Source organism: Anopheles merus, chromosome 3R (genome assembly GCF_017562075.2).
Source record: "Anopheles merus strain MAF chromosome 3R, AmerM5.1, whole genome shotgun sequence".
Lineage (NCBI taxonomy): Eukaryota > Metazoa > Arthropoda > Insecta > Diptera > Culicidae > Anopheles > Anopheles merus.
In genome coordinates, this window is record NC_054084.1 from 43,731,352 (window position 1) to 43,753,481 (window position 22,130).

The 22,130-nt window shown below is 48.3% G+C and overlaps 9 protein-coding genes across 15 annotated transcripts; 5 read left to right on the plus strand and 4 right to left on the minus strand.

Moving 5' to 3' along the window:
• The first annotated feature begins 33 nt into the window (after positions 1-33).
• On the plus strand, positions 34-740 carry LOC121595740 (PHD finger-like domain-containing protein 5A). The gene is made up of 3 exons (XM_041919937.1): positions 34-190; positions 274-464; positions 553-740. The coding sequence occupies exons 1-3, from the start codon at positions 139-141 to the stop codon at positions 637-639; spliced, it is 330 nt and encodes a 109-aa protein (XP_041775871.1). The 5' UTR covers positions 34-138; the 3' UTR covers positions 640-740.
• A 239-nt stretch (positions 741-979) lies between these two features.
• LOC121595738 lies at positions 980-1,915 on the plus strand. The gene is made up of 4 exons (XM_041919935.1): positions 980-1,151; positions 1,227-1,291; positions 1,365-1,587; positions 1,665-1,915. The coding sequence occupies exons 1-4, from the start codon at positions 1,089-1,091 to the stop codon at positions 1,830-1,832; spliced, it is 519 nt and encodes a 172-aa protein (XP_041775869.1). The 5' UTR covers positions 980-1,088; the 3' UTR covers positions 1,833-1,915.
• LOC121595731 (leukotriene A-4 hydrolase) lies at positions 1,859-4,703 on the minus strand. Its single transcript, XM_041919928.1, has 8 exons — positions 4,592-4,703; positions 4,224-4,313; positions 3,984-4,099; positions 3,592-3,918; positions 3,377-3,528; positions 2,904-3,309; positions 2,498-2,829; positions 1,859-2,415 (listed from the first exon to the last, which is right to left on the minus strand). The coding sequence occupies exons 2-8, from the start codon at positions 4,264-4,266 to the stop codon at positions 1,941-1,943; spliced, it is 1,851 nt and encodes a 616-aa protein (XP_041775862.1). The 5' UTR covers positions 4,267-4,313; positions 4,592-4,703; the 3' UTR covers positions 1,859-1,940.
• Positions 4,704-4,764: 61 nt separating this feature from the next.
• On the plus strand, positions 4,765-5,842 carry LOC121595737 (39S ribosomal protein L13, mitochondrial). The gene is made up of 4 exons (XM_041919934.1): positions 4,765-4,953; positions 5,076-5,199; positions 5,277-5,431; positions 5,509-5,842. Exons 1-4 carry the CDS (start codon positions 4,930-4,932, stop codon positions 5,740-5,742), a joined length of 537 nt encoding a protein of 178 aa, XP_041775868.1. The 5' UTR covers positions 4,765-4,929; the 3' UTR covers positions 5,743-5,842.
• Positions 5,830-7,051, minus strand: LOC121595739 (selenoprotein H-like). The gene is made up of 2 exons (XM_041919936.1): positions 6,508-7,051; positions 5,830-6,432 (listed from the first exon to the last, which is right to left on the minus strand). The coding sequence occupies exons 1-2, from the start codon at positions 6,550-6,552 to the stop codon at positions 6,082-6,084; spliced, it is 396 nt and encodes a 131-aa protein (XP_041775870.1). The 5' UTR covers positions 6,553-7,051; the 3' UTR covers positions 5,830-6,081.
• Positions 7,052-7,840: 789 nt separating this feature from the next.
• On the minus strand, positions 7,841-11,857 carry LOC121595182. 4 transcript variants are annotated; one of them, XM_041918903.1, is made up of 4 exons: positions 11,539-11,857; positions 9,556-10,230; positions 8,422-8,582; positions 7,841-8,333 (listed from the first exon to the last, which is right to left on the minus strand). In XM_041918903.1, exons 2-4 carry the CDS (start codon positions 10,065-10,067, stop codon positions 8,284-8,286), a joined length of 723 nt encoding a protein of 240 aa, XP_041774837.1. In that variant the 5' UTR covers positions 10,068-10,230; positions 11,539-11,857; the 3' UTR covers positions 7,841-8,283. The 4 variants fall into 4 exon arrangements, with proteins under 4 accessions (XP_041774837.1, XP_041774839.1, XP_041774840.1 ...); XM_041918905.1 differs by lacking the exon at positions 11,539-11,857 and adding an exon at positions 11,143-11,526; XM_041918906.1 differs by lacking the exon at positions 11,539-11,857 and adding an exon at positions 11,074-11,526.
• A 163-nt stretch (positions 11,858-12,020) lies between these two features.
• On the minus strand, positions 12,021-17,996 carry LOC121595178 (X-ray repair cross-complementing protein 5-like). Of its 4 annotated transcripts, none has more exons than XM_041918896.1 (5): positions 17,929-17,996; positions 15,121-15,271; positions 14,922-15,038; positions 13,749-14,859; positions 12,021-13,683 (listed from the first exon to the last, which is right to left on the minus strand). In XM_041918896.1, the coding sequence occupies exons 2-5, from the start codon at positions 15,136-15,138 to the stop codon at positions 12,731-12,733; spliced, it is 2,199 nt and encodes a 732-aa protein (XP_041774830.1). In that variant the 5' UTR covers positions 15,139-15,271; positions 17,929-17,996; the 3' UTR covers positions 12,021-12,730. The 4 variants fall into 4 exon arrangements, with proteins under 4 accessions (XP_041774830.1, XP_041774833.1, XP_041774829.1 ...); XM_041918899.1 differs by lacking the exon at positions 17,929-17,996 and adding an exon at positions 15,419-15,631 and having other exon boundaries at positions 15,121-15,258; XM_041918895.1 differs by lacking the exon at positions 17,929-17,996 and adding an exon at positions 15,399-15,466.
• LOC121595179 lies at positions 15,875-19,586 on the plus strand. Its single transcript, XM_041918900.1, has 2 exons — positions 15,875-18,204; positions 18,284-19,586. The coding sequence occupies exons 1-2, from the start codon at positions 16,207-16,209 to the stop codon at positions 18,392-18,394; spliced, it is 2,109 nt and encodes a 702-aa protein (XP_041774834.1). The 5' UTR covers positions 15,875-16,206; the 3' UTR covers positions 18,395-19,586.
• LOC121595180 (actin-binding protein IPP) lies at positions 18,623-21,726 on the plus strand. The gene is made up of 4 exons (XM_041918901.1): positions 18,623-20,058; positions 20,137-21,109; positions 21,177-21,237; positions 21,320-21,726. Exons 1-4 carry the CDS (start codon positions 19,627-19,629, stop codon positions 21,708-21,710), a joined length of 1,857 nt encoding a protein of 618 aa, XP_041774835.1. The 5' UTR covers positions 18,623-19,626; the 3' UTR covers positions 21,711-21,726.
• Positions 21,727-22,130: the final 404 nt, after the last annotated feature.

Consider the following 22,130-nt stretch of genomic DNA (forward strand, 5'->3'; position numbering starts at 1 on the left):
AAGGTGCCTACAGAATCCTACAGCCACCTTGGTCGTACGCTGCTAAACGTCAAGCGCATCAACAACAACATTGTTTACGCATTTCCACCGGCAAAAGGGGCAAACTACAACAAACCGCATCAAATATCACCATTAGCAATGGCCAAACATCATCCGGATCTCATTTTCTGCCGCAAGCAGCCGGGCGTGGGTAAGTACCATTCCTCAAACATAAAGACTAAGCGATGGTATTCGGTCCACCAACCAGCTTCGGTGTCGCTTTTTCCATTCCAGCCATTGGACGCCTGTGCGAAAAGTGCGATGGAAAGTGCGTGATTTGCGACTCGTACGTGCGACCGTGCACGTTGGTTCGTATTTGTGACGAATGTAATTACGGTTCGTACCAGGGCCGTTGCGTTATTTGCGGTGGCCCTGGGGTGTCGGATGCTTACTACTGCAAAGAGTGTACAATTCAGGAAAAGGACGTAAGTAGCCGATTGTCACATCATCATCATTTCCATTAGCAAGGATTTTATTCTAACAAAAAAACCGGTCCTTTTCTCCTCCTACCAGCGTGACGGATGTCCCAAGATCGTTAACCTTGGCAGCTCAAAGACGGATCTTTTCTACGAGCGGAAAAAGTACGGCTTCAAGAGATAAGCGTAATTGTAACCTTGCTTCAATTCTAACTGCGTAAACCCCTCGGGTATCCTAGTTAAGATATAAATAAACAATTCGTACAACAGCTACTATTGTGCTGTACATTATGTCTGCACCTCGTACCCTTTTCCTCTGTAATCCCTTGGACAACCAGAGAGAGAACGTCGAAGCACGTCTGCCTGCTGCTGTTCCACCTGGTCGCTAAAGGGCTTCTTATCATTGTCACTTGTTTGGTGATAGGCATCGTGTTTGAGTGGTTTCCCTATCTGTGGAGTTGTCCCTTCTTATCGAAAGACGCCGATCTACAATGCAATTAGTTTCCGTTTAATTTCCACTCAAATGGTGCGCCATCACAACGAGCTAGCTACCGACGAAGCGAGCATCAGTAGTATTCCCGAGAATGGTTTCCGAGGAGCTTGCGTGAAAATTAAATTCAAGCCGTTTACAGAATGTTGCAGACCGGGGCTGAATTTGTGCTTTCTCCTGTTGGCGTGGCAAAAATAGTGTCCCTAGTAAGGCTGCTAGTTACAACAGTAAACCATCTTCGAGTCTTCCAAATTATTTAAACGTGATAATGTATTCCACAGCTGTGCATGATCGTTGGTGGTATGATTTTCATCACTGCCGGAGATTGCGTGGAGTCCAGAGTTTGGTGTGTTATTGTAGTGCTTCCACCCTTCGCAAACACAATGGAATATGCTAAGAGAAAACGTATTTCATTGCAGGAATGTTACTTACATTACCATTACTACAGCCAGTGCGCTTCTAACGATGGTTTCATATTCAAGCTATGCGCTGAATTTAATACGCACGGATCGTGGACTTAGAACGCAGCACATCTCCGTGCTGGCCGTATCGTACATCGTATTCTTCTTTCTTTTGATCGTATCGATCATCACGATGATGCAGTGCACTCGTGCGGTGCAAGTGGTGCAAAAAATACCCGAGGTAAGTCGCTCTTCCGCCACCAGCCTTATCCGATTTTGGATAACTTTTAAACGGTTACTCCATCCTCTCCACCAAAGCCGTTAACGATGATAGCCGCCTTACTGCTGGCTGTTAGTGGAACTGTTTTGTTCCTTCGATGGAGAAGCACAGTCCAAACGGAGGAGCTGCAGTTACACGCGAGTGAGCGAAACATTTCCGATATTCGTACCACTCCGAGCGAGCCACGAAAATCCGTCATGGTGTAAGCCTCTAGCGTAACATTCACCGGTAATTAATCTCACGTACTGTTGTTAACTTTATTTTACCATACAAATCGTACCTTATTGCGCGGGTTCTGAAATGCACTGCACCCCTTAAGCCGATACATCCGAAATGCCCAAATCTTTCGCAACCGTGTAGGCACAAACCGTCATCATCTGATCCTTTACGCGGTTGTAGTTCTCGATGGCGATGGGTCTCGCTTGGGGCCAGGCGCCCAGTTCCTTGTACACCGGGCGAACAAACTTCATCCGGAAGTTGCTATTCGCAAAAGCGAGAATTTCGTCCATTTTCTCGATCAGCCGGGCGCGTATGAACAGCCGCACGAACCGGAACCGCAGTTCCGCGTTCTTTGTCGTGCTGAAGCCGTACGTCTCGCCCAGCAGCGCCACCTTCTCCGCCGTCAGATCGACGATCTTTTTCCTCTCCAGCAACTGCGCAAGGAACTCGATCAGCTGCACGCTAACGAGGCTTTGCTTCACCAGCGGCGAATTTTTGATCGTGTCCAAATCATTTTCGGCCCACAGGGTAGCATGTGCTAGGCATGCCTCCAGCATCGAACGATCGTAACTGGGGGAGAGAAGGAGGAAGAGGAGAGGACGCGTTACTGTGCGGGCTGGAGTGTGCTAGGCTCTCCCATTCCGGTACGTACCTTGGGATGACGGGTGGCATTCCTTCGCCAAACAGCCATAAATCCCAATTGATACGCTCGAGCAGCACTTCATTGTTCGGATCCTCGCGGAACCACTCGTAAAGCATCTGCTTGAAGTCGTTCGTCAGCACCGACTGGTACTTGAAGCGGTCCAGGTAGGCACGGAAAAACGGCTCAAACTTGGACGGTCCACCTAGCAGATCTTCCAGGTAGCGCAAGAACGTTGAACCCTTAATGTACGGCACGGTGGAGAAGGCATCGTCCGGCCCACACTCCGACAAATCTACGACGAGCTTCGTCAGCTCGGGCGTGTCGGCCAGTTGAGTTTTAATCTGCAAAGGAAAGTTCGAGATTCCATCATCCGCCGCGTGTTTTGCTTATGGCGTCAACCGACAGCACCACTTACACAGTCCGAAAGCTCGCTCAAACCGTGCAGGGCATGAAAATCGCGCGACGCATTGCCGGACAACCGGCCGACGATCTTTCCCTCAACGAACACGGTAAAGCCTTCGTTCAGCCAGAAATGCTCAAAATTTCTATTCGTCACCAGGTTGCCCGTCCAGCTGTGCGCAATTTCGTGCGCAACCACCGTGGCAAGCGATTTATCACCCGCCAGCAGTGTTGGCGTTACGAACGTCAGGCAAGGATTCTCCATACCTCCGAACGGGAAGCTTGGCGGCATTACCAGCAAATCGTACCGCTCCCAAACGTACGGACCACAGATTTCCTCCGCCTTCGCGATGAAATCGGCCGTTTGGGAAAATTCCTCTGCCGCCTCATCAATCTGCTCCTGCTCGGCCCACACGCTGGAGCTGAAAAGGATGTGGTGTAGTTTGTTAGTTAGCTCAACGCTCTAATCGCTAAATTTCAAATACTCACATAGGTCCAATTGGCTTCGACACCAGCGCACCTACCACAATTGCCAGCAGATAGCTTGGGATAGGAATTTTCTGCTGAAACTTCGATACTCCCGGTTCCGAGTCCACCTTAATCGCACTCATCAGACCCGTGACCTCTTTAGGGTGGTGTAGCTGTACATGAAATAGTCAATAGATGAACACGCCAAACGATGCCATGCGTTTCCATCCACTTACCGTTGCGTTGTACGTAAACTTCACGGCGGGCGTATCCTGACAGGGCAGGATCGATCGGGCGTGGATCGCCTGGCACTGGCTGAACAGATACGGATGCTTCTTGCCAAACGTCTGCTCGGGCGTAAGCCATTGCAGAGCGCTCGCCTTGGGCGATGTTTCGTAAGCAATCACCAACGTAAGCTCATCGTTCGTTTTCGTGGGCAAGTAGATGGTCAATTTCGAGCCAATGTTCTCGATCGTACCTCCGATGTCCCAGTCCAGCGGAACCTCGCCGGCCGTCGATTTTGCCGCGACCGATGATACCGTGAGGTCGCTTACATCCAGAAACTGGAGGAAAAGGAATCATTCGTTAGGCTTTGGCACGAAACAGTCGGCAACCTGTCGGTACGTACAACTTCCTCGAGGTCCTTCTTGGTCAGCTTGAAGTGAAGGGTCGCAATTCCGGAGATAGTGCTCTTATCGAAGTTAACCGTCCAGTCCAGATCCACATGCCGTATGATAAGCTCCTCTGTTCAATTGATGGATGGATAATGTGTAGCGGGACATATGGTAAGTGGCAGATAAGCGACAACAATCGAGTGCTTCGACGGCATTCCGCCACATTATCTTGTCTGGGGGGGATTGCTACTTACGAGCATTAGAGTAGGAGCTGGGATCCAGTGGGCTCAACCGCATCGTTCTTGCAGGCTGGTATAGGGCTAGCAGCGAAACTATGACGCAAACTGTAAACAGCATCGAGATGAAGCGCTTAGCTAAATGATACATGATTGCCAATAATGGTTGCTAATTAAGGTCTGTCTGCGTTTATCTGCCCCTCATCGGCCGTGCATCATCGTGTGCGACCCACGCAGATGAGATCACGAATAATGGTGGCACGTAGTCAATACAGATCAACGCTGACAGCCCACGACCTCTTTCTATTCTTCAAACTTGGAGGCTTTCGTCTCCTACCAAACCTTCTCACCATGGTCACAACGTCCACCGCCGCCAGGACACTTACCAGCAAACAGACGGGACACAGTATTTTACGCTCCGTTCCACACCGACTGGCACGATAACCAACTGTTGAGTGAGAATTAAAAGTGCTGATTGCAAATTCTAAACACCATGGCAACGGGAAATCATCATTCCCGATCAATATGACACATCAAGCAAAAGTCAACAGCCCGCACAAACGTCAAACCGTACTGTCAGATGGTGTTGTGATTGCTGCGGCACATGCCAAAGAAAACATACGCATTTTTACACTAATTTTCTCCAGTTTTTGAAAGGATTTGTGTGCGTTTTAGTGGATTTACTTGCAACTAGTATTTATCCGTTGTTCCGAGGTTTGTGAGGATGTCGGTTACACAGCGAGTTCAGGTAAACAATAGTGGTCGATTGGTGGGGTTCTGTGCACCCTGTTCCCAACCAAAATCACCCTCTCCACTGCCGGCATGTTATGAAATCAAAAGCCCTAATCGCTTTTCGTTGCTCCTTTTCAGCAATGGGCTACCTTCGCTAGGACATGGCACATTTTCGATTGCACTTGGCAAAACCCCTTCGAAGCAGCGTCCTTGATAAGAAAGCACTTGATGGGTTTGCACAAACCGATTTACCATCCGATGAGTAAGTTTCACTACAGCACGAAAACAACAGCGATGTCTCGAACAACTCTTAGCAAATTGTTTCACTGCTCTCTTTAGATGATTGTGGTGATCACGTAGTGGTCATTAATACGGGCGAAATAGCACTTCCTGGCGATGAGTGGAAAAAGCGTGCCTACTTTCACCACACGGGCTACGCGGGAGGAGCAACCTGGACGCTGGCATGGCAATTGCACGAAAAAGATCCCACGATGGTATGGAGTGCCCATCAAAGGAGTTATTTTCGGGGAATCGTACATATCCTCGCTTAGCATTCTCTTTCTCGCCTTAGATCATGAAGAAAGCGGTTTACCGAGCAATGAAGGGTAATCTGCAGCGGAGACACACGATGCAACGGCTACACCTGTTCAAGGACGCCGAGGTACCGAAGGACATTCTTGAAAATGTAACCAACCAGATACGTCAGCCACGCCGTGTTCCGCAGCGGCTGGATCACATCGATCCGGAAGTGGTTCGCAATTTCCCCAAGGTTATGGACTACCCGAAAGATTATATCCTGCGATAGAACAGCGCCTTCGCTTTGTTCGTTGCATCCTTTTGGCATTAGTTCGCCCCAGCCTGCGATTATTAGCAATAAAAACAACCATATGTGTACACAAACGTAACCCTGAGTTTATTTCGCAACTTTGTACTCTGTAACGGGGCGGTACGCGTGGTAAGGCGACAGTGTGCTGCACCATTCTACCGAAACGCCAGCAGAGCTTCAAAGGCTCGAGTCCCACGTGGGGCTTGCTCAGGCTTCGTCATGCGGCATAGCGATACGAAGAAATTAAAGCGTGTGAGCACACTGTCGCAGTACCCCATACTGCTCCCCATCTACCAGTAATGGCACATCCCAGGTGCCTTACTTCTTCAGCACCTTCAGCGCATCGTCCAGGATGGTCTTCGGTTCCGGGAACTTATCCTTCCTCGGCGGTCCCTTGGGTAAACCGGACCATACCAGCACCTTCTCGCCGTCCTTGGTCTTGGCGATGGAAATCTCGAATGCTCCGCGGCGCGGTTTACCATCCTCGTTCAACACAAGCTGGAACTTGTGTTCCGGCGCAAGTTCGCAGAGTCCCGAGTGGACCTCTGCGGCCTTGCGCTTGAACACGGATCATGATTTACAGTGTTCGATGAAGACGTAAGCCCCGTCCTGGGACTCTTCCACCGGGGTCGAAGCAGATTCCTCTGGCTTGGCTTTCTTGGCCGCTGTCTGCAAGGACAGAAAACAACAAAAAGGCTCGTTTCACTTCGACTCTATTCGCACCCGATTGATTTCGCTCTTTACCTCAGTGGACTTGGCTGCAGCTGCACGTTTACGGCGTGGAGCCATTTTTTCAACCGGAGTGGCCTTGTTTCGTCCGACAGGCCTGTTTTTACGCAGTATTGTACGCTTGCCGCGTGCTTTCCAGATCAAGGCTTTACACACGAATGGATTGTATGCTGCTATTGCTGCTGCTTTGGCGCGCACGCACGGGCACAAACCGGTTTGCGAAGTTGACAGGTAAATGTCAAAATTGCGCTTGAAAACGCGCACATATTTTAACGAACAAAACAACTCGCTAATGAGAAATTTTAAATACTTTTTGTTGATTTCCGTGAGTTGCACGATTGTGTTATTCGTGGGACACTGGTGGACTAGCCGTAGAGAGCTACGACGCAGCTAAATTTATTGGATCCCCCTTTACTCTGAAATATACGAAAAAAGGAACCCGATATGGTCTAGGAACTGATCACGAACCCATAGCAGTCCTGGAACGACACAGCTAAAGATCGAACGATGGAACCGAATGGATGCTAAACCAAACTGCGTGTCGCTGGCAGTTAAGAAATAATTAAATTTATGTAGATTACTAGATCAAAAACAGCCATCCGCTCAATCGAACGATCGAAACGGTTACGCTTACGCTGACAAACAATAATAAACAATGCCGCAATCACGTGTCCGATCGATGACCGATCGGCATGTTGGCGACGCAGCGTTTTTTAGGAAGTAAGAACCAAACATGTATGTAAATGTTTTTAGGAATTAATTGGGTATAAATGGGGAAAAATCATGGAAAATAAAGTCAGTGTTTAACTTAAGCCTTTGATTGCCACAGTTACTCCAAGGTAAGCTGCGTGTGTGACACTGCGCAACAACATATATTTTCGAAGGATTCTAGAATACTGAAGCCCTGAACCGATCACGAACCCACAACGATCCTGGACTGGATATAGAACGAATCGTGAACGTGTTCTGATCCTGGGACGGATAAAATGCTTGTTTCGATTCAGTATCTAATTCCGCAGCTCTTCGAACCATTCTCTACAGTATATGTGCAGCATTGGAATAAGCGAAGACATTCGGTGTAGGAATTCACGTAGGATTTTTTCTCACTTTGTACAGTGATCCTGATAATATCAAAATCTGCCAGGATACGTTGCCTGAGAGGCGAATGTGTGGTTGAGAGAGGACGTTAGGACATTAGGAGAAGAGACCGAAAGCCAGCTCTATGGTTGGATCCTTTCAGATATTGCATACAGATAAGGGTGAAAGGAGGCAGCCATGGACAAAACATCCTGGCCATATCAGCATGACGTATGAGCAGCAGATCACTACAGAAGAAGAAGAACCACAATTACCATTCTTCATTTTGTGATTTAGTGTGTATTTGGGATTAGGTTACACCATCTCTTAGAAAATAGCTTTACAAATTAAAAACTGACCATTTTATCCTGTGTCGCTTGAATTGGGGATGTTTTCATCTTCTTTTTTTCAATTAATAGAAGAGATGCTTACTTGAAGGAACCGGCCTTTTCCGGTTTATCGAAGTGTACTCTGTAAACTGGCTAAAATATATCTATCGAGAGACGTACGAATACTAGTAGCTAAGTGTGTCTGTGTATGTACTTTTGTATGCCATGCGTTCGTTTAACTTCCGCCGCAAACGTCATGGGATGGAAAACCTGTGTGATTCTGCAGTCTTATCGGTATAGAGTTCCGTTTTAAGCTAGAGCACTTTCTCGATGGGACGTGTTTCTGTAATGCGCGGTAGAGGCTGATGATTATCATTGATCGGCCCTATTGATGGGTTGTCGCTGGTTCAAGCACACTTCTCGTAAGGATGCCTCCTAAAAGGTGAACATTTTCGTTAAAAATCAAATCCGTTCATCACTTCAAAACCGAATTCCCTCCTGAAGTCACACCAGTCACACTCACCAGTAATCCCATCATCACTATCCACCACAATGCCCAGGTACGTTGCGAGCCCTCCAATGACCAGCACCAGAATAAAGATCACAATGAGCAGAGCTTTCTCGCGTGGGGTGAGCTCCCGCCGGCACCGACACGACCACGTCCAGTATTGTTCGCGTATAACGCTGCAAAGAGCAAGAAGAAGAAAGATGCATCAATTTATCAGGCGGAAGGTGAATCATCTTCTCGGCGCTGTTTTGGGTCAGACCCAACGTGAATGTCCACAGAGACGTACAAATAGAAGTATATAAGTCGTGTGTATTGTATCAGGGAGAAAACAGGCGTGATAAGAGCACACGATAGCGGACACTGGAGGGTGAAAAATTGAATCGATAGCTTCAGATTCGTGCCAATGATTGATTGCCTGGGGTGTATGATTCATGGGATGCCCAAAACCAGACGCCCCCGGTAATCCGGCTGCCGGTTGCTAATCGGAATCCGATTGCCGCTTGATTAGTGCACCAACAATTATCATCCGTTTCCATGTCCGGCATTTGAGAACCGCATTGAACAACATGGTTGGATTATATTATTATCACCTCGATAGTTGAAGTATTATTATTCGACAATCACCAGTGATAATGATTTATGGGCTCTTGAGGTAAAAGCACAGGTGCATAATTGAACACACCTGTTAGCACGTCTTTTGTCATGCTTTAGAGCCTTCGCATTGCAAGGAGTTTTGCAGAGTCCAAGGAATGTGTTGAATAAAAGCGTTCACTTATCATTTTGGAGGGTTAAGGATGCTTTTGAAACATGCTCACTAACATTCTCAACATCAGCTGCCGCTGCTGTACCCTCAATATCCACTGTTCCGCATGTTTCCGCGCCAATGACATTCACTTTGCGGTTGCTCTTATCGCAACCATGTTATCGCAGCGCTGTACCGCAATTTAACACATGTTTCGATTACCCTCCCTCCGGATACGGATGAGCAAGAGGAATAGTTGTAACCCGACACGGTACGAAAAGCTTTGATTGGAAATTAACGGTGCAAACTTTTTAAAACGTTCCCTCTAATTCCCTTCCCTGAACACCTGAATGAGAAGCTTTTTGTCGGGACCTGCACCCTGCATTGCTCGGCTATATCTTACCTACCTGGGTTGTGTGCTGGACATGTTTATCACGGTGGCACCAGCGTCGTTGGTGAAGGCAGGATTCACAATGCCACTGTCCAGGCTGGGACCACGCACCGGCTGCCCTGGCCGTTCCGGCAGCTCGTAGTCCGTCTGCAGCTGGCCCTGCTCGATGAAGTACACCTTGCTGCTACGCTCCGGTTTCATCGTGCCGTTGCCTGAGTCATCCCGCCCGTCGGTGGCCGCTCCGTTCAGTGTTGCCGCGGCACCGGCCAGCGTCGGAAAGGTGCGGCTAGCGATGACCGGGCTCTGGAACGGTGTGCTGTACGCGGACGGTGGGCTGCCCAGGTTCAGCGGTAGCTTCGACCGCACCGTCGCATACTGTGTCTGTTCGCTCACGTTCGATGCCGACCGGGGCAGCTTGCCATCGTCCGGCGCCATCGCCTCCGACGGTCCATTTTCGGGCGATCGCTGCTGGGTGCTTCCCGGGTTGCTGATGAACGAAAACGAAAGGCTGTTGCGAATAAATTGCATCACCTCAAGCGGGGGGCTGGAGTGCCGGGGTGCGGTGCGCGATGACCCCCACGACTGGTTTCCTTCGGGATTAACACTGTTTTCAACTATCGGGGATCGCCTTCATAGACACACACACTCGATGCGGTGACTTGATCTGCTCTTGCGGTTACTGGAACCCGACCTGAAGAACGACAGAAACGTTACAACACTAGGCATGTGAATCGGAACGGTGCTATGGTAAGGGTTTATCGTTTTTGCAACAACAACCACAACAACACAACATAACTGCGGTGGCATCCCGATAGCGACGATTTCCTTATGCGGGGTTGACGGCATAGCGCTGCACGCGATAAGATACTAGATAATCAACGCCAAGCGATTGCCAACCGAACACCTTCTTCCACCCTCTCTCGTACGACCCCCCTTGGTGATCGCAGGGGTGTGAGGAGGGGGGTTAACGCTTATTTATATTTTAACGCACCGTCAGGAATTGCGCGAACCAACAGCAACACGCCTCCGTTCGCAGTAAATTAAGCAACACCTGTGCAGAGTGTGTTCGCACGAGAAGCACCGAAAGCATCGCGATTAACGAAATGAAATGTGGAGCAACGTTGTGTTACAGATTGTTTGCCCTGCGCCTGCCGGGAAGGGAGAGAACGGTCAACAGGCCGCCCAGACTACAATGATTACGCACACTAGAACTGGAAGCGAGTCTCGGTACAAATCTTATCAGAAGGATTCACTTCTCCTTCCTTTCCCTTTGCGATCTCTCTATCTCGCTCCCGCTTTCCCTCTCTGCCAGCCTACTATGGATGAGTGTGTATACAAAACATTTGCCCCTGCTTGCTACCCGTGCAATGGTGTCTCGGGGGTAACTGCGCGTGTAATGAAATTCCTGCCTAATTGCTCACATACTAGGATAATCCGGTGATCACTTCCGCTCGGCGGATTATCGTCTATTAGTCAGTGTGGTACGTGAATGATACATGCGCGATTTCCCAATACAATCACCCACACAACTTACACGAGCGATCCCGGGCGACAAACAGTACAACGATCGGGTAGTTGACCATGGCGCGAAACAAAAACCTACCGAGCGTCGCAGCGAGATAATCGATCCGGGGAGCAGCTTCACTGTACAATCAGCCACTTCTCGACAAAGACACGCACACACACAAACACATGGTTTAAAAAAACAGTAATGTTGCCGTTATCGTGGGTCGCCGGACCAAAATGACACTGTGACACTGTGGCGTGATTACGACGACAATCCTCCAGGGGGGGCTGCGTTTGTGTGTGTGTTCTGGCTACTTACTGCCGGCACACTGAATCGGCTGGTGGTATAAATCCATTATGCTGTTCCACACAAATGTTTGCCCAAACCACACACGGTCACCGTATAATAACGCTCCTTCATCCAAGCAACCTGCCATGATGCTCAAGCAGTACCACCACCGACGTCTCCCATAAACCACGGGAACGCACTTACTAGCTTGTGTCTAGCTGCAGTCTGTTGAGTCTTCCAGGCAGATAAGTGGACACGCCATTCGGTTCCGTTGCATTTCGCGGGGTGTCATTTGCCGGTATGATGAAGGATGTGATCCGTGATGCTCTCTAGATAATTCCCTGTGAATCGTATTCAATTTTCCGTCACTGTTCCAGAAGGTGAGTTGAGCTTGACCGTGTTTGACCGAGCCGGACCGCGGTACTACTGTCACGTTACGATGCCGCCTGCACACTAGCCGAACGGGCGGGACATTCAAGCGCGCCTGTACAAGGAATTGGGCACTGGCAGTATCTCGTTATCGCACTGGGCGGGGGTTTCCTTTTTCTTTTTTCTTGTCCGTGTTGAATTTTCTTTTGGGAAGGGTTATCCGCTGCTTTACTACGTATTAGCAGCTGGAGGACGGAGAAATGCATAAAATACTTCATCATCATGAATGGCTAAAAGTGTTTCGCTTTTTTGGGCATTTGATTGGATAATGTTATCGGTATTGCGATCCAATGTTTGTATCAATTGGGCGTCTTATCAGATTGGTGTGAGTTATTTCAAAACTCAAATCCGAAAACTGAACTAAATTGAACGAAATTGCCGTGCATGCGTAAAGATTCCAGAGTTTTATACAAATGATTGTTTTTAAGAACCAGATTTTAAGTTTATTCAACCTGCAACCAAAAATCCTCATTTAGTGTAATTATCTCACATAACAATAGTAATTCCTGTCTAATTTCTGACTTAACCTATTGTCCTTATTCACATAATCAATATTTATACAACAATCGCTTCCCAGAGCTCTTATCATTACCGTATTCTTGGGGGGTTAAATTACGAGATGTCGCACAAACTTCCGGCGTTGGACCGATGCAAACTTGACTTTTTGTTGAGCATCTCGTAGATACTAGTAATGTTCGCTTGTTTGAACGGTTTGATAAATGCATTTACGCACTCTGAACATTGGCTGCACTTGAAGAAATTGACTCGACAAATACGATGCAACCATTGGGAACATGTGACGGAGGAGAAATTCTCATAGCAATCATCTCACGTAGTGTTTTGTAGTAGTTGTTTGCGTACACAGGTTATTGTATTGTAGTAAAGTGATTTATATTTCTATTCTTTTACAGCTTCGCTGGCCGAGACAAGAACACGTATCCAATTGCCGTAAAAACTCGTTTAGAGGTCAAAACGAACCATTCAACTCATCAAACAAACAATCCGGATCTATGTAATCTCCATCCGAGCTTTCCACTGCCATTTTGTTTTGTGTCGGGGTTTTGTAAAAGTTTGCCGCCTGATCCACACTTACCGTGCTCATCTCACTTTCCTGGGAATCAATTAAACCGAGCTTCTCGCCAACGATCACCGTCTCCCAGAAGTCTGCCTTTTGGCGTGTTAGAAGCATTTCCTTAAACTCGGTCATCCACTCGTTGTACCGGTACGGGCCAAGCTTTTGTGCCTCGCTGCGGTAAGCCAGCAATGCAGCGATCACCTTACTACCAGGCGGTCGCATTGACGTGAACAGCAACTCGAACACTGCGTTCTGCAGCTGCGTGGCAACGGTGGCAAACTTTTCACCCCGCCGCAGAAGAAGCGCAAAGTCCTCGGCGGGTGTTACTGTACCCACGGACACAACCATTCTACGGTTAGCATCATCGCTGCCGTCGTCGGCCTCCTCGTCCATGAGAACACCACTGTCTATGGTTGTGCTGCTGCTGCTGCTACTAGCATAGTTCCCTACCTTGATCTTTGCCATCCGTTGCAGCCACTCGGCACGCGTGTTTTGTTTGATTTCTTTCAATTCAAACGCCTTCCTTACGTCGTCCAGCGCTGCCTTTGATCGATCTAACACTTTCTTCGGGACGTCGATCAATTCTTGCAATGTACTGTTCACGCCAGGCAACGGTTGCTTTGGGTTGAGTGCACGGTGAGCAACGGTTAGGTACACGTGCTGGAGCGTCGGATTAAATGTGCTGTTGAGGGCAAACGCTTCACGACATTCCCCGTTGGAATCGTCGACCGCATCCATTAGATTCATGTTGTCAATCAGCTTGTCGATCGCGTCGTACTGTTCATTCGTGGGCTTGTTTTTAGAAGATTTCAGCAACGAAGGAAACTTCAAGCTACAAAGCTCATCTAAAAAAGACAAAATATTTAACATACGGTTAAGAAACAAACAAAAATAGACAAAAAAAGCTCACCTTTAAATATAAGTTCCAGCATCACGAGGCACGGATTCCCATGTTTGTACGTAGGAATTAGTGCGTTCAACCTTGGCTTGGTATCTTTACGGTACACCTTGGTGGCGATCATGACCACGTTCAGCTCGTACATTGCCTTGACCAAGGCGCAAAGCTTTTGATTTGAAGCGCCGCATCCCTTCTTTGCGACTACCACGTGCGATCCCTTGCCGGACAGATGCTCCTCGAGAATGTTGTTGGATGCGGTAAATCCTAGACAAGCTAAACGACAATCGCCCGACTTGTACTCGATATCGATCGTATTATCGTACGGCACTACCGTAGACCCATACATGTAGCCCATAATGATGTCCTGCATGGAAATTTCGGCCGGTTTGTCGTTCAAAAAGTATTGCGTTCTCATTTCCACCCGCGAGGCAGCATCGTCGACGCTATCCACCTTGAAGGAGCCCAGCCCCTTCTGTTCACAGACAATGTAATAGGCCGAAATGGACAGCTTTACCTTCGTGCCAATGGTCAGTGTGGAGTTCCAGGGCGTCGGTCGAACAGCTTTTGCATCGAAGAAGGTCAACATCCGCTCGGCCCAGTTTATGTTGGCCAGTGTACCATCCGTAGCATCCAATATTTGTCTTACGTAGCGCTCGTTTTCGGTCCGTGCTTCGGTTTTGCTTGCCTGCTCATCGAAGGTACCCGTTGTGGTGAAGATCGTGGCGACGGATGCCGCTGGATGGAGTACGTAATTTGTGATGACGTGCAGCACACCCAACATATTGCTTATTCCATCCGCCACAGAGTCTAGCTGACTCTGATCGATATCGCCAGCCACAAACAGTGGAGAAAGGAGGATGATACTATATCCGGTAAACTTTTTGCCCAATGCACCGTTGCGCAGAAAATTGGTGGCCACGATCAGTGCATCGAACCAGCCTGCTTCCGATTCCGTTCGAACCACCTGGTTTTGCAAAATTCTTAGCGTTTGCCAGTTGGGTGGTTTCAGCTCAAAAGCTTCGGTGATATTTTCGTACCCTCCAGAATCGACGTTCAGTTGATTGTTTGTCTCGTCTGTTCCAAACAGAACTATACCGACATGATCGTTTGGTGCGCTAAAAATCTAGTTTTATTATGTTGTATTAGAAATCGCGCTTCTTTAAATAATTACTGCTTCATACTTACCAAGCGCTGCACGATGAGAGAGGCACAGGTTTTTGCTTTGTCGAAGAACGATTGCTTATCCCTTCCGGTAGCAATCGCACAGCTGCGACCTACGTCCAGTACAATCATATGGGCTTTCTGAAAGCAATTGATAGAATGAGCATACAACCGGTTGAAGAGCTTTTAAACTTCAATCTCTTTAACATTGCACAACACTTACCCCTATTGCGCGAGACATCTTTCGTTATACTTAACGTTTCTTCACTTCACAGCTTTTGATCCTGCCCCGGAAGGCAAATTTTTAAAAGGAACCGCTTTAGAACCGCTTTTCAAACGACCTCTGTTCTGTGCTAAAATTCTACTTGAAGTGACTTGAAATGCCGTTTAAAGAAAGAAGAAGAAAAAGAAAGAAGAGCTTAAATGTGTAAACTGCACTGCACGATGAATGTGTGAACAGCGCAATTTATTCTGAACTGGTGAATTTATAGGAAACTGTACACATGTTTTCATTTCTTTACAAGAATCTTCAAGATCTGGCGGCGTCCTAGGAACAGCTGTTTTTGTTGTTTGACAGCAACAAACCTGCAGAGCAAGGCGAGCTTTTTGCCGACCATCTCTCAAAAACCGTCGCTCGAAACGTCAAAACCAGCACAGCTACTTACAAAAAACGTCGCCAGCAAGGTGGAATGTATAATGAGGTGTAGTTATAGGGCTTTTGGCGATCCCCCCCCTGGGCTCCGATTTTGACAGATGGTTTTCCGCTTGTATATGTATTGATGGATTGTTTACGTTTTGCATGGTCAATATTTGGTGGAGATCAATTAGGGTGAATATTTTAGTTTATTAGAACACAGCCCGTGATTTAAAATGGAAATTTTCCTTCGAGAACTAGAAGCGTTCGCCAAACGCGGAAAACTAACTGTCAGTTTTCTTCGTTGATTCTTCTTCCACCTAGCTGTCAAAACGGGCTTATAACTTGACCTGATATCTTTACGGTCCTTGGTCGCCAGTGATTTTATAAATTGTTTTCCTTTTTTATTGACTGAAACGACTTTATAAAGAATCAAATCTCACCTTCAACATTAGTTTCACCAATAAAATAAGTGCTTTTAGAAAGTAATTGCGATTAATAAGTATTATTCACAGTTTTTCTTCACTGTGTGTGTGGATTGAAACGTGCCATATTTTGTTGTAGCTGCTTGTGCTGTCAAACGATTTGGCGCCAAACCGACGGCAGTTGCCAATGTAAACACAGGAACGAACGGAAACATAGCAGCGTACAAATCTTCTCCACATTCTCTCGGAAATGTCTTGTAAATATTTAGCGCATTGGAAAATACCAGACAACAATTTTTATCCCATTTCAATAATCTGTGCTGCGAACAACGATCAACAAAGCACGACCGTAATGGTTGCAAGTGTAGAGCAGGTGTTATCTGTCTCCGTGACGAACATCACTCGCGCCCAGAACGAAGGCAAAGTATTTACAAGATGTGAACAAGAATTTGATGAGCCTGTACGTGAACTGAAAAGGACCGAATCGAACGTATTACTGATCTCTTCTGATGGTCAATTGCTGGTGTATGATGCGGTGGTTGAACAGTTCGTGCAGATCGATGCCTACAATCATGTCCTGCACGCTGAGCAAGGTCCTGACAAGAGACAGCTTTTTATAGTGAGGCAAACCAGTGCCGGAAAAATAGTGCTGGAGTTGATAGAACTATCCGACGGATGTTCGTCCCACCATACGCTCAAGAGCTGCGATCTTATCATTGAAAGTATCGATTCCACAGCCCGGCTTAGCATCAAATGTTTGATCGTTAATGAAGAGAATGAACCGTTTTTGGGCAACTTTCTCGGCTTTACAAAGCTTTCCGTTGGAAACCAGGTGCTGTTGATTGCCATCAATAACACGCTGTATTGGGTGCAGGAGCAAGGCAATGGTGAAAGTGATCTGATTGCGCTGCGATGTTTTGCCTCTTGTGTACTGGATTTTGATTTCTTCGAGAGCAGCCTCTGCCTAACTGTTCTGCTGCAGGCAGGTGTGTTGGTCATCTTTGCCCAATCGCTTGTCCCGGAAGCGCTCCTGGTGGCAACCTCATCGGTGTTCCTTCACGCCCCAGTCGAAACATATGCATTCGAGAAAGCAAATAACGGGTTCCTGTACTCGAACGGGCTTAGCACACATCGTGTGCAATTTTACTACTCGGAAGAAACAAAACAAATCATCATGGAAAGTAGCGAAGTACATGTTCGAGGCGTGATAGGCATTACGGTGCTTGCAAGCGAATCGGCCGCATTGCTGTTGACAGAAAATAATCAGTTCTACACCATCGATTGTAGGGAGAGCGAGAAGCAAGCAAGTGTAGCTGATGTTCCGAAAATGTTTTTACTTCGCAAGGATAATCGTGCGGGTTCGAAACGTATCACGAGGATGCTCACGGAAGAAGTGCAATTTGACCAACGTATAGATAGGGCCCTGCAAGTTGTGCAGGCCAAATTCGACGTGCTAGCACTGTATCGAAACAGAACAGCCTTCGAAGCGCTTGCCCATATGGATGTTACATTTCATCGTGAAATGCCACCCAGAAAAGGGAAAGCTCTCTTGTTTGGACATCGCAAAGAATGTGTGTGTTTGTTTGCCAGTGTGAAAATAGCCATCAACCAAGGGTTTTTTGCTTTACTTTCCAAGCAAAAACAGTGGAGCATTTGCATCGCCCAAAGCGACAGCGATTTGCACTCCTATCCCGTGCTTGGCACGTTCAGTTCAGCAGGGGAACTCTCCGCAATTGTGTGTTTAACTGCACGAGATTTGGCATGCGGATTACCGACATTTCGCTGCATGCTGGTAACAACGGTTCAAAATGGAAATGAAAGCTTACTGCTCTCGATTCCCGTGCCGGCACATATAGAATCAACGAACTCGTGTGCTGCTCGGTTGATACACCGAACGCCATCATCTTTAATCGTGTCCGAGTGTTGTGTGAAAAAGGCTGCTAGGGACATTATCGCACAAAACAATCCTCACCCGGTTCGGCGGCAGGACGAGAAGCGTACCATCACGTACTGCATTCGAAATGAGCAATCTAAAACGAAAGCAGCCAGCTTTTCTAGTGTCCTGGAGGATAAACCCGATGACACCTGGTTCGCATTGGATGCACCGGTCCGTATGCGTTGGCATGCAGAAAAAGCCGCATTGTGCGCGAAAACAGATTTTCCAGTAGCGATGGATTTGGTGAAACGCTTGCTGCTGGATGCGGAGGAGTATTTGGCTGAAATGGAAGAGAGAAGAGATAAGCTAAAAGTAAGTACAATTCTTAACAGCTCTCTTGCAGCACTTGTACGCCAAAATGATATTGTTATTCGTATCGCTTTCATTCCAGGGTCTATCGCTCGAATTGCAGGCAATCAACGATGGTAGTTTAATAATCCAGCTGTACCGGAAATTACGAAACAACGATATCGTGGAGGATGATGTTCCAGCCAGCATATAGGCAGTGCAGAGCTTACTTTGTATCATCGAGCGTGCGCCACCAGCAGTTTCAGTATCATCATTTGTTTAAAGCAATCCACCCAAAGAGCGCCGTTCATTCATCGTCCAACAACTGACAGCTGTAACAGGTGCGCGTGTGTATTGGTGTTGCAGCCCACGCGACAAAGCAACCGATGGTTTTGCAAAACAAAAACAAATCACACACACCAACAATGGTCTGTGTCGATGTGCGAGCGGACCTCAATTGCGTACTGCTGCTGCTGCGTATTGTGCGAGAAGTTGCTGCTGGAGAAAATGTACGCCTTGCCAACGCGAAGAGAGTCCCCGTCCATTCGACGGTATTGCCGCAGTGGAGAGGTTTGATACGAAAGTTGGACTCTTTGGCTCAATACTTTTCCAAGTGAAATGACATCTTGTGGGCGAATAACGCAAGAAACTCCCGCACAGTGCGTTTCGTGAATTGCAGCAATTGTTACACACCCGTCTGCGTTTCTCGCGCTCTCTCTCTCTCTGTCTCGCTGTTTCTCTCACCCTTTTTCTGGCGATTTCAGCAACGGAGCAGCCAAAACTGCGGAACACAGTGCTGCGGTTTGTGAACGGGTGCATAAAATAGTTTCCAAGTAAAGTGAAGGGTCGCGGCCATCGCAGACCTTCGCGAGTGCGACGGAAGATGGTTTATTAAATTGATAGATTCTTTGATTAGTTTCGCGGGCAGACAATGAACGAACGTATCTCGAAAGTCGCGTGTGGAGAAGGGGTACTCTAGGGCGTAGGAAGCAGTCAAATAACCAACATACACACCACTACGGCTACCCTGCAGTGTCATGTACGTGTTAATTAAGGCCCGTATCGCAAAGATAATCGAATAACGAAATTGTGCTGCCGCTGTGGCACTGTGTCCGGGGCTGTCTGGACATTGCTCACAGAACGGGAAAAAGAAGCTCTTTTGCTCAGTACAAACTGTGAACAGTGATTGGTTTGCATTTTGTGCTGCAAACCAAAAGAGAAATGGAGTAAAAACGCCAAGGAATCGCCTGTCAGACGGAATTAAAGATGGTGTAACACTGGAACAACTTCGTCTCACTGCATTTAACGGGTGAAAAACGAGATTGTTGCAACCAAAACTAGGTTTGATATTGATAAGCCTGCAATTTTCTAAAAAAGCGCATACACACATATACACACACGGCAGAGCTGGTGAAACGGGTAGGCAAAAAAAAAGAAGGCCCAACCATGCCCCCACTAAACAACTACAATGGCAACAACTGTGGAGACATCATATGCTCCCTCTCGACGCAGTCACCACTTTCCCCGACGGATCTGTCGCAGGCAGTCGGTGGAGCGGCAGGTGGTACTGCCAGCAGCAACGGGGGCAAGCCGCGATTCAGCTGCCCACATTACGCACAAAAGATGCTGCTTAATTTGAACGCGCTGCGGCTAGATTCACGCTTCTGTGACGTTGAGATCAAGGTTGGCGATGCTACGTCCGTCCACGCCCATCGGGCCGTGCTGAGTGCCAGTTCCGCCTACTTCGAGGCCATGTTCCGACCCGAGCTGGGGCTGAGCGAGGGCAAACAGAAGACTGTCACGCTCCACTCGATTCGGGCCGACATTTTAGAGCTGTTGGTCGAGTTCATCTACACCGGCCAGATCGAAATCGAACAGGTAAGTCGGTAACCATCGCTGACTGTAGGCGCCTACTATGTTTAATTGCTTTACTCTTCTGTTTGCTTTCCTCTCCAGAGCAATGTGCAGGAGCTGCTGGCTGCTGCCGACATGCTGCAGGTACCAGAGGTAGTGGACGGCTGCTGCGAGTATCTGTGCCGGGAGCTACACTCATCGAATGCGCTTGGCATACTGCGTTTCGCCGAAGCGCACAACTGCCGCCAGCTTGCCGAGGTGGCGGCCAACTTTGTCCACAGCAACTTTCCGAAGGTCGCCCTCGAGGACGAACTGCTCGACATTCCGCACACGCTGCTGGTGAAGGTGATCGCCTCCGAGGCGCTGCGGGTCGACAGCGAGTATCAGGTGTTTAATGCCGCCCTGCGCTGGATCCGACACGATGTGGTGCCGCGCCGCCAGTACGTGTTTGAAATTTTGTCCCACGTGCGCATCGCTCTAGTGCCGGTTGGGCTGATCGATCAGGCCATCGCCGAGTGTCGGGATGTGTCGCTCAAGATTGCGCTCCGCTCGGTGCGTAAGGATCTGACCTCGCGCCGCGGTCAGCTCGTGCCGTTGCGCGTGTGCCCGCGAATTTGTGCAAAGAAGAGCATCTACGTGATTGGCGGATCGCGCCGGGAACGGTCGACCGGATGGACGCCAACGGATTGGATCTTTGAGTCCGTCATCAAGTACGACATCTTTCGGCACGAGTGGATAGAATCGGCCCCGATGGAGATCGGCCGCATCCTGCCCGGCGTGGCCGCACTCGGTGGCAAGATTTACGTGATCGGTGGCGAGCGCGGCAGCCAGATCCTGGCGAACGGGGAGGTGTACGACACACAGAACAACAACTGGGAACCGATGGCACCGATGAATGTGCCCCGGTGCGAGTTTGGGCTCTGTACGCTCGGCGGCACACTGTACGCGATGGGCGGTTGGATCGGGGAGGACATTGGCGGCTCGATTGAGTGTTACGATCCGATGAAAAATGCGTGGCGAATGGTAGGCGATCTGCCGGAACCCAAGTTCAGTATGGGCGTCGTAAGCTTCGAAGGTAAGTGGCACTGTCCAGCTAGGGGGGAGTTTTACTACATTAACCGAATTGTTTCCCCCATTTCCAGGCTTGATATACATTGTCGGTGGCTGCAATACTCACTCAAGATATCTAACCGATCTGATCAGGTGAGTTTAGCAAGGAGTGGAATGGAATGGAAAATAGCAAGACCTTACCTTTTAATATGCTTATCCACTTTCCAACAAACAGCTACAATCCCGTTACGCATGAATGGACGAAGCTCGCCCGAATGCAAACGGCTCGCTGCCAGATGGGGGTAGCCATTCTCGACCGTCATCTGTATGTGGTCGGTGGCAACAGCAGCCAGCAGGAAGTGCTACGCACAGTCGAACGCTACAGCTTCGACGAGGACAAGTGGTCGATGGTTTCGCCGATGACGGTACGCCGGTCCAGTCCAGCCGTAGCAGCGGCCGACGGTCTACTGTACGTGGCTGGCGGTGATCAGCCCTGCGAGATCAACTTTTACCGGGCGCAAATTACAATCGCTTCATTCGAGTGCTACAATCCCATCACGGACCAGTGGAAGGTGTGCCCGGATCTACCGACCAGTCGATCTGAGGCGGGTGCGGTAGTCGTCTAAAAAAAAGGCACAAAAACAACTCCCTTTGCGGATTTATCTCTATCCCTTGTCCATTCGGCGCGCCTAACATTCGCCATCGCAAAACCAAAGATGCGCTTATAAAGCGCTGCGATTGAATAGCAAACCACTAGCGTGTGCGCTACCCGCGCAAACACGCAAAACCGAACCGACCTTTTGCGTTTAAAGTGCCGAAATACGTATTTCTTCTCGTTTGTTTGCTCGTTGTTTCTTTCCAAGTTACATTTTATCAACACTTTTTGGATCAATTACCAACAAACAAACGAAGATGATGGTGAAATGTTTTAAACATATAGATGTGCATACCAAACTAGATATAGTACAGTGTGTAGTACCACCACCACCATATTAATCTGCGTACACGATCCCCAGCCCGATCCTTTTTTGCACAACTTGGTTGCG

Coding starts and splice junctions, on each gene's coding strand:
- LOC121595740 (XM_041919937.1), top strand. CDS start 139: ATGGCCAAACATCATCCGGATCTCATTTTCTGCCGCAAGCAGCCGGGC. Junction 191..273: donor CCGCAAGCAGCCGGGCGTGG/GTAAGTACCATT, acceptor TTTCCATTCCAG/CCATTGGACGCCTGTGCGAA. Junction 465..552: donor GTACAATTCAGGAAAAGGAC/GTAAGTAGCCGA, acceptor TCCTCCTACCAG/CGTGACGGATGTCCCAAGAT.
- LOC121595738 (XM_041919935.1), top strand. CDS start 1,089: ATGTTGCAGACCGGGGCTGAATTTGTGCTTTCTCCTGTTGGCGTGGCA. Junction 1,292..1,364: donor TGCGTGGAGTCCAGAGTTTG/GTGTGTTATTGT, acceptor ATTTCATTGCAG/GAATGTTACTTACATTACCA. Junction 1,588..1,664: donor TGGTGCAAAAAATACCCGAG/GTAAGTCGCTCT, acceptor TCTCCACCAAAG/CCGTTAACGATGATAGCCGC.
- LOC121595731 (XM_041919928.1), bottom strand. CDS start 4,266: ATGCGGTTGAGCCCACTGGATCCCAGCTCCTACTCTAATGCTC. Junction 3,919..3,983: donor AGAAGGACCTCGAGGAAGTT/GTACGTACCGAC, acceptor CTTTTCCTCCAG/TTTCTGGATGTAAGCGACCT. Junction 2,416..2,497: donor ATGCCACCCGTCATCCCAAG/GTACGTACCGGA, acceptor TCTCTCCCCCAG/TTACGATCGTTCGATGCTGG.
- LOC121595737 (XM_041919934.1), top strand. CDS start 4,930: ATGTCGGTTACACAGCGAGTTCAG. Junction 5,200..5,276: donor ACCGATTTACCATCCGATGA/GTAAGTTTCACT, acceptor TGCTCTCTTTAG/ATGATTGTGGTGATCACGTA. Junction 5,432..5,508: donor ACGAAAAAGATCCCACGATG/GTATGGAGTGCC, acceptor TTCTCGCCTTAG/ATCATGAAGAAAGCGGTTTA.
- LOC121595182 (XM_041918903.1), bottom strand. CDS start 10,067: ATGCAATTTATTCGCAACAGCCTTTCGTTTTCGTTCATCAGCAACCCG. Junction 8,583..9,555: donor ATGTCCAGCACACAACCCAG/GTAGGTAAGATA, acceptor TGCTCTTTGCAG/CGTTATACGCGAACAATACT. Junction 8,334..8,421: donor TAGTGATGATGGGATTACTG/GTGAGTGTGACT, acceptor TTCACCTTTTAG/GAGGCATCCTTACGAGAAGT.
- LOC121595178 (XM_041918896.1), bottom strand. Junction 14,860..14,921: donor CTCTCATCGTGCAGCGCTTG/GTAAGTATGAAG, acceptor TAATAAAACTAG/ATTTTTAGCGCACCAAACGA. Junction 13,684..13,748: donor GCTGGAACTTATATTTAAAG/GTGAGCTTTTTT, acceptor TGTCTTTTTTAG/ATGAGCTTTGTAGCTTGAAG.
- LOC121595179 (XM_041918900.1), top strand. CDS start 16,207: ATGTCTTGTAAATATTTAGCGCATTGGAAAATACCAGACAACAATTTT. Junction 18,205..18,283: donor AGAGAAGAGATAAGCTAAAA/GTAAGTACAATT, acceptor CTTTCATTCCAG/GGTCTATCGCTCGAATTGCA.
- LOC121595180 (XM_041918901.1), top strand. CDS start 19,627: ATGCCCCCACTAAACAACTACAATGGCAACAACTGTGGAGACATCATA. Junction 20,059..20,136: donor GCCAGATCGAAATCGAACAG/GTAAGTCGGTAA, acceptor TTTCCTCTCCAG/AGCAATGTGCAGGAGCTGCT. Junction 21,238..21,319: donor TATCTAACCGATCTGATCAG/GTGAGTTTAGCA, acceptor TCCAACAAACAG/CTACAATCCCGTTACGCATG.